The 12,581-nt window shown below is 43.6% G+C and overlaps 1 protein-coding gene across 13 annotated transcripts in view; it reads right to left on the bottom strand.

The window, feature by feature from the left end:
• ATXN2 (ataxin 2) overlaps window positions 1–12,581 on the bottom strand; it is a 49,427-nt gene that overhangs the window by 1,017 nt on the left and 35,829 nt on the right. For 11 of the 13 annotated variants that reach the window (XM_063172985.1, XM_063172987.1, XM_063172988.1 and 8 more), the window contains 3 exons: window positions 5,195–5,340; window positions 4,026–4,253; window positions 422–688 (listed from right to left, as the gene is read on the bottom strand). In XM_063172985.1, the coding sequence (XP_063029055.1) occupies window positions 485–688; window positions 4,026–4,253; window positions 5,195–5,340 (578 nt within the window). In that variant the 3' untranslated portion in view covers window positions 422–484. Of the gene's footprint in view, window positions 1–421; window positions 689–4,025; window positions 4,254–5,194; window positions 5,341–12,581 lie in introns of those variants that run through there. The other 2 variants (XM_063172981.1, XM_063172982.1) reach the window with 1 other exon arrangement.

Genomic DNA, 12,581 nt, shown 5'->3' with positions numbered 1-12,581 from the left:
ACACAACTCCTACTTTTCCCCCAAAGCAAAGCTGCAGAATGTTACTCTGAATTAAAGTTTAGATTTCAGTTGTCACTTTACTTTAACAGCAGCCTAGCACAGCCCTACCCCCACACAACATTTCACTGCTGTCCTCAAGATTTAATCCAACCTCTGATCATTATAAACTGCACACACTCCATCCCCCACGGCAAATCCACGGAAAACTCAGTCCCACAGTGCCAGGGCCTCACACTCCTCATTCCTCTACTCCAGATAGAGAAAAACCAAGAATATTCCCTGAATTAGGTACATCTCAGCTAAACCTACTCTCCTCGAGGCTGCCAAAGCACAGCTGTGAAACACAAGGACATCTTAAGGTTGGTTGGTTTTCTTTGTCTTTTTTTTTTTTTTTTTTTTTTTTTTTTTTTTAATTATTATTTTTGATTTTTTTTTTCCCCAAAGATCTGGTTTCTCCCAGTCCTCACTCCTCGACCTGGCTCAGTTAGGGTGCAGGTCTCCCAGGCACACACTCCTCACCTGAAGGGTGGGTCATATAGGGGAAATGTGTTGTTGTCGAGACTGGAATGGGCTGTAGTGCACTTTGAGCGAGGGCGGCTTGGGGACCACCGGGAGGCTGTGTCGTCATTAGCATCATTGGAGCATGGGCAGTTGGGTGAGAAGGAACCATTCCTGACTGTACATGAGCCTGAAACAAAGAGCTCTTTAGTATCATGGTCACAAGGAGGCAGCAACTCCTGGCCACATGACTGGCGAAAGTTTGCTCCGTCAGCAAAGGTTTACTCTTCATTTATTTGATTTTTTTTAATTATTTTTTCTTTCTTTTTTTTTTTTTTTATTTAAACTAGGGATTAAGGCAGAAGTTGTAACACAAAAAAAAAATTAATAATAATAACAACAAAAAGGAAAAATAATAATTAAAAAAGCGCTCCTTACTGCTGGCTCTGAGCTGCATTCTCAATTTTAGCCATTTTGCCAGCATTAAACGGGGGGGGGGGGGGGGGGGTATTAAAAAAATAAAAAACAATTCAGCAACAAATCTTCAAAACATTTCTGTTAGACACCTTAGATCAAAGCACTTCCTAGAGGGTACAGATAGGAACTTCACAGGCACTGGGAGTCTGGCATCCCTTCCCCAGCTCTCTCCTTGCACAACCCCACGTTCTGTGCTGGCTCCCTGCCCTGGGAACCTCCCTGTCCTCTCCAGTGACCTGTGCCCACACAGTGCTCAGCCAAGTCCTCCTGACACGAGTGATTTCATCCCTTCACACTCTCAGGGCAGCTTTGTTCTGCTTCCAGTTCAGCTCATCGCAGTTCTTGTGTAATCTGAGCAATCAGGGCTAAGTCTCAGTGGAAAAGGAGATTATTCCTTCCCATGGCTGATCACCTCTGGCAAACAACTTCAGGAACTTGGTGGGTTCTTTAGCTCAGAGCAGTTCATGTCTCTAGAGGTCATCAATTTATTTTATTTAAAAACCTAGCAAACATTCATTTCTTAAAAGCACAAAGGAACTCAGAGCTCTCGGTGGATTTCTCCTGGGGAAAAAAAAAAAGCAGCCCCAAAACCCCATCATTTGTACCTAAGGTTTGCTTTGTCCTTCTACCATATCCCAGCACTGCAGCCTCACAGGTCTCCCATGCCAGTAAAGACAAATAGCAGGTAGTGGCTAGAATTTTATTTCTTAAAGACAAAAAGGGTTACTTGACTCATCACAGACATTCCCCAAACTCTTTGATCAGACTTGCACGTGTTAGTAGCACCCCAGAAGCCTTTAAAGGCAGGAACTGCAATTCAAATCTCACTCTTGCTCTAAAAAAGCTTTAGGAGATCAGGCTGTGGAACAGAAATACCTCCCAGGACTGGCTCCACGTTGACTTTGACAAACATGCTATTGTAGAAGCCATCATTATAAAGCAGCTATTCATAGAGCAGCTGGAGTCAATACACACAGTGGATAAAATTTTTCTGCTGTGGCCCAAACATTTTGCAAATTGGCAGCTGACAGCACTCTCTAATGAATTTTAAAGTACTGCTTCTCAAGTGAGATATCCACCAGCTCAAGATTCATCTGATAACCTGAAGGGAAATTGGATTGATCCCCTGTGTTGGCCTAACTGGAATTTTTACTACGTGGTATTTCAGAATTGTGTTTAGAAGCTGGGAATGAGGCTGCTAAAAAATGATTAAATCCAGTGATTAGTTTCCCCACGATGGAATAATTACATGCATTTAACATTTCTGACAGAACTGTAGTTATGCCTTCACTAGAGATTTTTGAGGGAACTACTTCATTGGGAAAGTCAATTAGTTTGGTGTAAATATCACAAATTGCAGCTTTCATTCTAAAAAAAATTGCAGAAGAGACTGCACAAGTTAAAATCAAGGGCAAGGCAAGCCTTGTCTGTGATTGCTAAAAATGCTGCCTGAGCAGTCAGTTCTGACTCCAAATTGCATCTGATTTGTTTAATTTGGTTTGCTTGGCACACAGAAAGGAAGGCAATGGTCACATCCTGCACACCCCTGGCCTGGCCAGGGCACAGCTCAGGCACAGCTTTACCCTTTCATGGCCTTCAAGCAAATGTTTCATGTTTCAAATCACAGCACTGGACATGCCACTAAGCCAAGACCCCTCTGAGAAGCTCTAAACACAACCCAGGCATTCACAGCAGTGTCCTCACACCAGAGCAGAGCAGGAGTCTTGTTTCTGGCAGAAACCAGAGAAGGGGAGGATGAGCCAAGATGCCACAGCAATCATCAGCTCTGGCCATCCTCTCCTTATCCTCCCCCCCCCCCCCAAAAAAAAAGCAGAGAAATCAAAAGCCTAAGAGAATCAAAAAGCTAAAAACTCAACATCAGTAAAAGGATTCCTACAGAACTATTGATTTATTGGCTTAACTGACTGTCCCAGGGACCAAAGCAAAGATTTTATCAGAATTCTGCAAGGGACTGGACAGCTGTCAGATTAACATCCCTAATCACAGTTAGTCACCTTATCCCAAACTATTGTTAACCTGTAGGAGAAGGCAGAAACCAGACACCAAGTTCTTGGTCTGAAGAAAAAATTGTGCAGGCAAATTATTGATTGAACTGCCCATTCCTTGACAAAGGACACTAAATCCAGGAGATTTAGTAAACATCAGAAAATCTGTGTCACACTGCTTTACATGGAGCTCTTGATTAATCTATCATGTGCTTCCCTTCCCCAAATCCTTTTTCTCAGGGAGCTGACCACGAGGGAGCAGTTAAGAGAAGTGAGTTTCTGATTCTGAAGCCAAGACTGTTTAGGTTAGCCAACAATCTTTGGGGAGCTTCAGCACAAGCAGTTCATTTAGAACCACACTCACACCACACACACAGAGGCTTCTTTCTGCAAGGATTGTCCTGCAGTCACCTTAACTCTTTCCTCTCTCCCTTGCACTGCCTTGCTTCTCCCTGGAAATCCTCTCATGTCCTTTTCTGGATGTATTTGTATAAAATTTGTCTAGGATGCAGAGCCTGAAACTGCCACCAAAAGCAGCAATTCAGCCTTTCTGCACTCACCTCCCACCTCCAACCTTTCTGTATGCCAGCTCTTCCTGGGATCAGGCACCTGACTGAGCAGGGAACTGATCTGACCAAGAAATAGCCTAAAAAGGGGGTAGGGGAGGCACATTTCAGCTGAATTGTGTCCCCAGCCTGCTCTGCTCCACGGCCAAGCAGTTCTGTGAGCAGAGTGGTGGGGCAGGGACAAGGATGGGAGCCAGGAACTGGGAAGAGAGCTCAATTTATTTCAGTAGCAGTGCCAGCTTAAGATGTCTTCATTAAACTACAGTTGCAGATGCACTAGGTGTTGGAAGCTGAGGTCCAAGTACACCTTGTCAAAATTCTAAATAAAAGGCAATGTACAGACAGAAACCTAAATAACAACAACAGGTAAGTCTGTGCTGAGAGGTGACAGATTGGCAATCACTTCAGCAGGCCCGACTGTCCTAACTTTTGTGGCATTAAGACATTTAAGTCTTGAAGGTTGTTAAACTGTGTTTACCTGGGGGACATGGGCCATGTGTGGCGGATTGGTATATGCAGGTTGAACATGGGAGGGATGAATGGTGAAGACTGTTTGTTGTGCTGTAGGAAAATTGTTTTGTGGAGACTGCGTGTTGGAGCCTGGCGTCATGGAAGGAGGGGTTGGAGCTAGACCTGCGTGGTAAATCGCCGACTGCTGCTGGGGGTTGGCCAGGTGCAGGGCCTGGGCAGCCTGGTGCTGGTGGTGCTGCAAGAAAACACAAAGATTATTTAGGTTAGGGCTGAGGAATTGTATTGATTCTCTTGAGGAGAAAGGGGTGGGAAACTGCTCTTAATTCTGAATTTGGAAATGGTGAATGTAAGGATTAGCTGTGCTCGTGGGGGAACTCTTTACAACCCCACTTGTTGCAGGCATCTTTTTATGAAAAATCCTTTCCTTAGGATTTTTCCTCCTGAGAAGTTGAGAGGCCTCAGGAACAAAATGTAAACAATGGTTATCTGCTGCTGTGGAATGCAACAGGTGGGTCTGTGATTGGTCCATGTTCGTTGTTTGTAATTAATGGCCAATCACAACCCAGCTGGCTCAGATGGAGAGTCCAAGACAGCTGCCTTTGTTATCATTCCTTTCTATTCTTAGCTTAGCTAGCCTTCTGATGAAACCTTTTCTTCTATTTTTTGAGTACAGTTTTAATGTAATATATATCATAAAATAATAAATGAAGCCTTCTGCAACACAGATCCTTGTCTCTTCCCCCATCTGAAAACCCCTGTGAACACAGTCACACCCACCAGGCTCAGCTTCTGGCACACAGAACCCAGAGTGCCAGGTAAAACCAGGCAGGACCTGCAGCTGAGAGTGCCTCAGTTATTCCCAGGAGGGAATTAAGGAATGCAGCACTATCCAAGGATCACTTTGTTTTCAGCTGCTTTGACAAAATCCAATCAAACGCTTCTCAGCGTTTATCTGCTATTTCCACTTCTCTCATATGAAAGCACTGACACAATTATGATCCTTCCCTAATCCTTAAACTGAAACATCCCCCATCCCCTGTGAACAGGGAGAAATGAGTGCTTGGACTCTGCTCCATCCTCCCCTTTTGCCCCTCAGAGAAATCAATACATCAACAACAAGCACTGGACAGCTGCAATCCCTTCCACACAATCTGCAGCCACTCAGGGCTGTGTTACCTGCACGGGGCTTGGAGCAGGGTGGCTTCCAGCATGTTGGCTTTGCTGCTGGCCAGTTGGGGTGGCAGAAGGCTGAGGATGAGGAGGATGCGGGTGCAGGGTAGCATTAGGGTGGGCATACTGCTGAGCAAGTGAGCCAGTGGAAACTAGGATGAAAAAGAAGAATATTTAACACCAGGTACAGGACATGCACCTCTATCAAATCACCAGCTGCATTTGAAGATTTCACTACAACTCAGTCTGTAAATATATTCCCTCCCCCTTCTAAAAAAAAAAAATATATATATTTATCTTGCAAATAGCTGATGATCTTACCTTGCTTTTGTGTAGTTTGGTTTGGCAGGAAAGTCTATAAACAACCATAATTAGACAGTTCATCTTCCCTAATTTGACAATGTAACAGATACTACATAGAGAAAAGCAGTATTTCATCTTTTGTTTTGTCAAACAGATCAAATTTATAATTTTCATACAATTTAGGATTTCCTGAGATATACTTTTCAAAGGTGTTATGAGCCATTTTTATTTCCACCATCCAAAAAAAATTCTTTGGCCTTATACCTGGCTAACCTCACCATGCTACTCTTCTGGAAATTGCTAACAGAACAGTCAGAGGGAAGCACAAACTCTGCCCTTGCACTCCAGAATAAATAAACACATCACAGCTGACAAAACTGAGGCTGCTCAAGCATCAAATTTTTGCTGAAGCCACTTTCTTGTGCTAAAATAACCCATTTTGCCTCTGCCCTCGAGGCCAATCTGTTCTGGATCACCACCATCCTGTGAGCTCCCCAACGCTGCCATGGAATTCTTCATTCCTTGAACCAGAAGCAAATAACGTACAAAATTCCCAAAAAGGAAGAAACTGAACAACAGAAAAGTTTTACCCCAGTGAAGCCACATCTGTTGCTACAGCTGTGCCAGCCTCCAACAACAAACACCCAGTTCCTGCTTGGATCCTGCTCTGTCCTGCTTCAAATGGGCCACACTAAATCCTAATTTTTTTTTTAATTTTTCAGGGAATCTCAGCAAGTATGAAAAGCCATAATGACAAGTCTTCCTTCCAACACAAAGCATGCAATGCAAAGGCAGGACCCTAAAAACGAGGATGTTCCCCCTATTTTTTTAGGTCTTGTGCAACAAGCAGGCCTTGTCTGCAGCTACTTCTGTGTGTGACAACTCATGTCAATCCCTCTGATGTCACAGCCTGAAAGACCAAGGAGAGTTTTGCTGACAAAGTGCTAAAAAAGCAAACAGCCAAAGAAAATTATCAGCCTGCTCCTCAATATTTCCTTCAACTGTTCCTTATTTGTTTTGGTGTCTTTTGGTGGTTCTGAAGTTAATTACTGATGAGTATCTACCAGGTTATATATAGATATATATATATTTTTTTTTTATGAGGTTTGTATTATATAAGAACTTGATGGCCACTGCAGTTTTCCTCCAGTCTGGTTTGCTATAAACCTTAAAAATTCAAGTTCTGACACATTCCAACTCACCAGAATACAGAGAGCCTGGATATTTTTGCCTAATTGAGGTTTTTCTCCCTTGTGCAGGTTCCTCCTTTAGAAAATAACTGCCTGACACATTTAACTTAATCCCTGGCAAGCTCTATTAAATCTTCAGTGAGCAAATGGCCTTGCAGTGATGAGCAGTTTCAGGCTATTAATGCAGATGAACTAAATTCCTGCAGCCTGGGGTTGATCCTAATGTTCTTATCCACATGTGCAAGCACAGTTGTGCACTCTGAGGCCTCCTGATTGAGAGGGGTTTCAAAAACACCTCAATATTTTCTAAGCACGCTGCCAAAGCCAGCAGGATCTTCTGCCACAGCATTTTGTTATGCTTTAAATCCAAGTATTTTTGATTTTTTATTGGTATCACTACTAAAATGTATTTTGCAGCAGCATCCCTGCCATGCTCCTACTTGACTTTCAGACATTTCTCGTCTGACAACACCAAAATTATCAATGCAACACTGATCATTTTTACAGTACCAAGTTTATGGCTTTCTACAGGAGGACAATTTCTCAACCTCATTATTGTACACACTCTGATGAAGGCCAGAAATTATTATCTTTGTTAAAGCAATGGAAATAAATGGAAGGAGGGATTACTTGCTTGCCAAAGGGCAGCAATCCTGACTACAACTTAACTCCATTCAAGAGGCTTTAAAATGTATATGAAATTTAATTCCAAGTTGTAAGATACTCAAGGCTTCCCACATCACTTGTTAAGAGCCCCCAAAATAATGTGGGACTCCATTAAACCATTTGTGCAATTCATCTTTTGGTTCTTTATGGCCAAGAGAATAATAAACTCAGTTGTTCTGAAGCAGATATTTCTGCAATAAAACTTCACAATAAGGAATTTCTCTCTTAAGACACCCTTTAAACCAAGGAATAGCACCCCAAAGAACAGATATAAACCAGGGGGAGGATCAGGTTTTTGTCTTAGTGGCAGCTCTTCCAAAACCACCTAATATTTTATCCACAGCTTTGGATTTGAAGCATTGGATTTTTGTATACTGAAAATATTTAATTTTCAATTTCTCCTCTCCTTCGTTTTGTCTTTAGCAGGTCACCCTAATAGCCAAATTTATAAAGCTTAAAACCACTTCAGATGCTGCTGCAAATTATGTTTTAATAGTAATATTAAAAATGCTTTTCAAAAAATGTTATCTGGGCACTTCTCCACATCCTGGCCAGTCCCTGCACACAAACCAAGGACGACTCAGCAGGTCTGAAATGCATTCCCAGCTCAAAACCAGAGCTCAGACTCCAACTCCAGCAGTGTAAATGGCTTTTCATGTTTAGTTAGTGCAAGTAATTCCTGCCAAGCAATGAAATCTCTGAGACCAGCAGGGCTGTCAAAGGAGTCTTGTAAAAGTCATGAAAAATTCACCTGAACTAAAGCACTTTCCCTGGGATTTTTAAAAGGAATTTTTGCCTGCTCATCAAAACAGCTCACTACACAAATTAACAGCAAATAAGACACGACATGAGGTGAAAAAAAAAATAAAATAAAAGACCCATTATCCAACATTTCCCCCAGTTGTCAGTATTTTGGAGACTTTTCAAATGGCCACCTATTATCTGAGAATAAGCTCTAGGAAAGGACACACCTTGCTGCAAGTCACCTCAGCTCTCTCCAGCACAAATACACTGGGTTTCTGTGCCTTTATGCCTTAAATTCCTCTGCCTGGGCTGCCCTCTTCACTTCTGCAGCTTGCTAATCAAACTGGCTCTAATGTGAGATATTTCACTGCACTGAGCTGGCAGGGACACGGGGAGGGGAGGGACTCAGTCACGGGATGGGAGAAAAACATCACAGGGATTGAATTACTGAATGCAACCCTACAGAACTGCACCCCATTTCTGAGAGCAAACAAGAAGCAGTCAGCCACAGAAGCCACAGAAGGAGCTGAAATCAGAAGAGGTCAGAGCAGCAGAAATCAAGCAGAACTCCCAGCTACAAGGGAATATGTGAAACCACATCGTGGCATTTTGTAATTTTTTTTCCCTGGAATTTCAATGGTGCCAATGGTGGTCAGTGTTGGTCATGGCCCAAAGATGCACTGAAGAGCCTATTTTCAAGAACTGACCAGTGAACAAACCTCAAAACCATTGCCAGAGCCAGTAAGATGGTGAGGATAACTACATTTAAAAGACCTGAATGGTAGGAAGCAAAGAAATAGCAAATGTTTCTTTCATCATACAAACATTTCAAGAAGTCATTTTACACAGGTAGAGTGGACTTGACTTCAAAGATAATCCAAGAAAGGAACGAGGTGATTGAAGTAATTTCAGTGCACCAAACCAAGGGGCATGAACACAGCCCAGGGCAGCATCCTACAGCCCCCACCCAGGCACAACCAGTGTGGCACAAGAAACACAGCAAACCTGCTCCAGAGGAGATTTTTTGGAGAACAAATGCTTTTTCTCACATCCCTCTTGCATGAGCTAATGCAAAAAAAAAAAAAACAAAAAAAAAAACCAAACCAGGAGAGTGCCTGGCATGGGCTGCACAGACTGACAGACAGACACAGCAACAAGTGCCACAGCAGGACAGGAGCAAGAACAGAAACAGCCTGAAACTGCAACTCCTCCTTTCCCATGTCCTGGGTGAGAGTTCATCCTGCAAACACCCCCCTCAATCAAACCTCAGCTTCCTCAAAGCAGCTGCTGAACACCGGCAGGGCAGACAAGGCAGGGTTTTGCAGCTTTCTGCCTTTCCTGGATGAGCTGGATCAGGCTGCTGTGTCCAGAGAGCACCAGATCCTGTCCCAGTGCCTCCAGTGATGCCACCACAGCCCCACCTGAGCCAGGGAATGGAACTGAGAAAGTCCCAAGGAGCCCTCATCTCATCCCTGTCACACAAGGATCACCACAAGTTGTTCCCAGCACTCCTTCAGTGGCATTTCTACAGAAAATTTCCTCCACCCCAGCTGCAGCTCGAGTTATTTCCTCCCAGGGGCTCAGAACTTGAGCCATGGCTTTTAAAAGGGATGACACCCAAGGTTGCTTCTCCTTTTAGGAAGCTGGGAACTCATCAGGTGTAAAAATCCTGGTGGGCTCAAAGGGAGCAAGGCAGCTCCCACAGGTTTAAACAGAAGCTACAGAATCACAGAGTGGTTTGGGTGGGAAGGGACCTCCAAGACCATCCAGTGCCACCCCCTGTCAGAGCAGGGACACCTTCCACTATCCCAGATGCTCCAAGCCCCATCCAGCCTGGCTTTGGACACCTCCAGGATGGAGCAGCCACAGCTCCTCTGGGCACCCTGTGCCAGGGCCTCAGCACCCTCACAGAGAAGGATTTCTAGAGGCCACTTCCAGCTGCACATGAAAATACTGGGTAGTGAAGTCAGAGATTATTCCATATTCAAAATAAATTTTTGAAGATTTTAATAACTTAGCTTCCTGTGATTATATAAATCTCCATTCCTGCCCACTGAGAGGAACCTTCCTGCGTTTTCCACATCCTGGTTTGGTGCAAGGAAACTTGTTCCCTCAACAGGTCCCATTCCTTTAACATGTGGTTCTTTAGAAAGTGCTTTTCTGTACAATCAAAATTAGTACAAAAAACCCAACTCACTGGCAAAGTAGAAAGAAGGGCCTGTCTCCTTGCTGTATGGTATTTTGGGACATGCTGAATTTGGGAAATAGAAAGGTAAATTAGCCTCTTGCCACGTGCATACTTCCCATCTTCTGGAAAGGTCAGTGTCAGTTTTAATTTTTTTTTAATTCTTTTTTGAAGACTCTAGAACCATGCAGATATTTTTATTCACTTAGCTGCTATTAGAGCTACATATTTTGTTTTACAAATGAGTGGAGATGAAACACAAGTCTGAGTAAGCCTTCCTTCTTAACTCTGACACTGAGGTCTGCAGTTCTTCATTAACACAAAGAGAAACTTAATGTCAATTCATGGTCTGTTACTGTCCACTGTAACAAGAAGGTTAAAATGCAATTAACACTAGAGCAGAAACTGGCCCTTGCTTTTTCAGCTATAGCACTGCCATTCTGAACAGTTCCAAGACAATTTTGGTGACTGGTTCACTCTTAGTCCCTGGAGAATCCTCTGAAGTTTATATTATATCCACCATTGTACTACCAGGGGAATAGAATTTACTCTACTGCTGAGACAGAAACCAGATAAAGTTAGAGACAACACCAGACCAGTAAAACATAGCACAAGGGGAAAAGGGAAGGGAGAACAGGGACAGGAATGAGAGCACAAAAAACAGGAAATGCATCTGTGTAAAACCAAGGTCTGGTTTTACACAAGTTCTTAAACACAAAAGTTGAGTTTTTCAGAGGACTCCAATTATCTGGAAACAAATCAGCCACACAGAAAACTACCACAAGTTCGTTGTCACAGGAATGGACAGATCCACCCTCTACTTGGAAACCAAATTCTCTACCAGCAGCAGAAGCCTGGCCTGGGCTTTGTGTGACACAGGAGCCAAACTGGGACCGTGGCCAGCAAACTCCAGCAGCCCAAGGACAGGACTGGGAGGCCACCCCGAGCCAGAGCTGCCAGACAGACACAGAACCTCCTGAACCCAAGGTGCAGCTGAGCAGGGGAAGGATGACACCTCCAGGTGGGCTGTGTGTCACATTTCCAGGCAAAGGTGTCACATCTCAAACTCTCCTGGACATGGTGGCTCCGCAGCTGAAGCGTCACAGACGTTGTTATCGTCTGGCTGGGATGAAAGTTGTTTGGACTTTGTCCTTCCCCATTTTGAGGGGAAAACCCCAGAGATCTGAACACTCCTCTGTCCTCTCTTTGGCTGGGGTTACTGGGACCATGCAGCTCTGCTTCTCTCTCTTGGCAACAGCGGGGTTGCGACACTGTGAACTGGCAAGGAAATCCCAGAAGTGCAGGAGTATCCCATTAAACAGCATCAGACAAAAGTACTTTTCTTTAAAATGGAAGAGTGCTTATCACCAAGTGTAGCTCACTGCATGTAATTTGGGTTCAGCTATCTCTTCACAAGACAGGAAGGAAAACAACCCCAAAATTCTGGCAGTGAGGGTGGCTCCCTTAAATCAACAGGATTTTCTCTTGGCTGTCAGGCTGTTACTATTTGCCACAGATTTTCAACTCGTCCCAAACCATTAGTGAAGGTGGAGTTTCAGATCTTACCAGAAAACATTTCACACCTTAGGAACACTTGATAAGCAGTTTCCCCCCAACCCCCAGGTCTCAGCACAGTAGTTCTTGCAGACATCTTCTCTCTACCACATATGCAGGAGAAAAACTGAGTGAATTTTGCAGGAATAACTCAAAGCAAGCACCAGTACCTTGAAGGGTTAAAAGGGCAGTGTGGCCCCACTGAATCCTGATATCAGTGCTAAAATTAAGTAATAATGTATCTTTTAAAAATCAGATAGCAATTTTTAAGAGCCAAAAAGGAAATTGTTTGAGCAAAATCAAAAGCAGCAGTGGTGGTTGTTTCTCAGGAAGTTGTTATTCTGTACTTTCAAATTATTTTTTAAGAGAGGACCAGAATCAAAGTGCACAGGTATATTTAGTTCAAATGTGGGTAAACTTAAGATTCCCAATAGACAGCACATAAGTTATGGGTATTTTCTCATAGTCACTCAGTCAGATGTGAACAATTCCAGCATGATGTTCTTTAGCTCCATGAGCAGCTCAGATTGGTCACCTCTGGCATTCCTGCCTTTCCCCACACATGGATAAATGGAAGCTGAAGTGGACACAATACAGCTGGACACACTTGGAGGAAGCACAGTCTATCTGGGCCAGGTCTTCAGGCACTCAGCACATGCAAGCCTTGCAAAAATGTGAATTGAGAGGCTGCTGCAGAACATCAGGAGTCATTCCATGTGTCACTGTCACCTTGGAAGGTGAAGGGTACATT

The sequence above is a fragment of the Melospiza melodia genome, chromosome 20, assembly GCF_035770615.1.
Source record: "Melospiza melodia melodia isolate bMelMel2 chromosome 20, bMelMel2.pri, whole genome shotgun sequence".
NCBI classification, from domain to species: Eukaryota; Metazoa; Chordata; class Aves; order Passeriformes; family Passerellidae; genus Melospiza; species Melospiza melodia.
The sequence above is the reverse complement of the archived record's forward strand: the minus strand, read 5'-3'. Positions and strand labels throughout refer to the sequence as shown.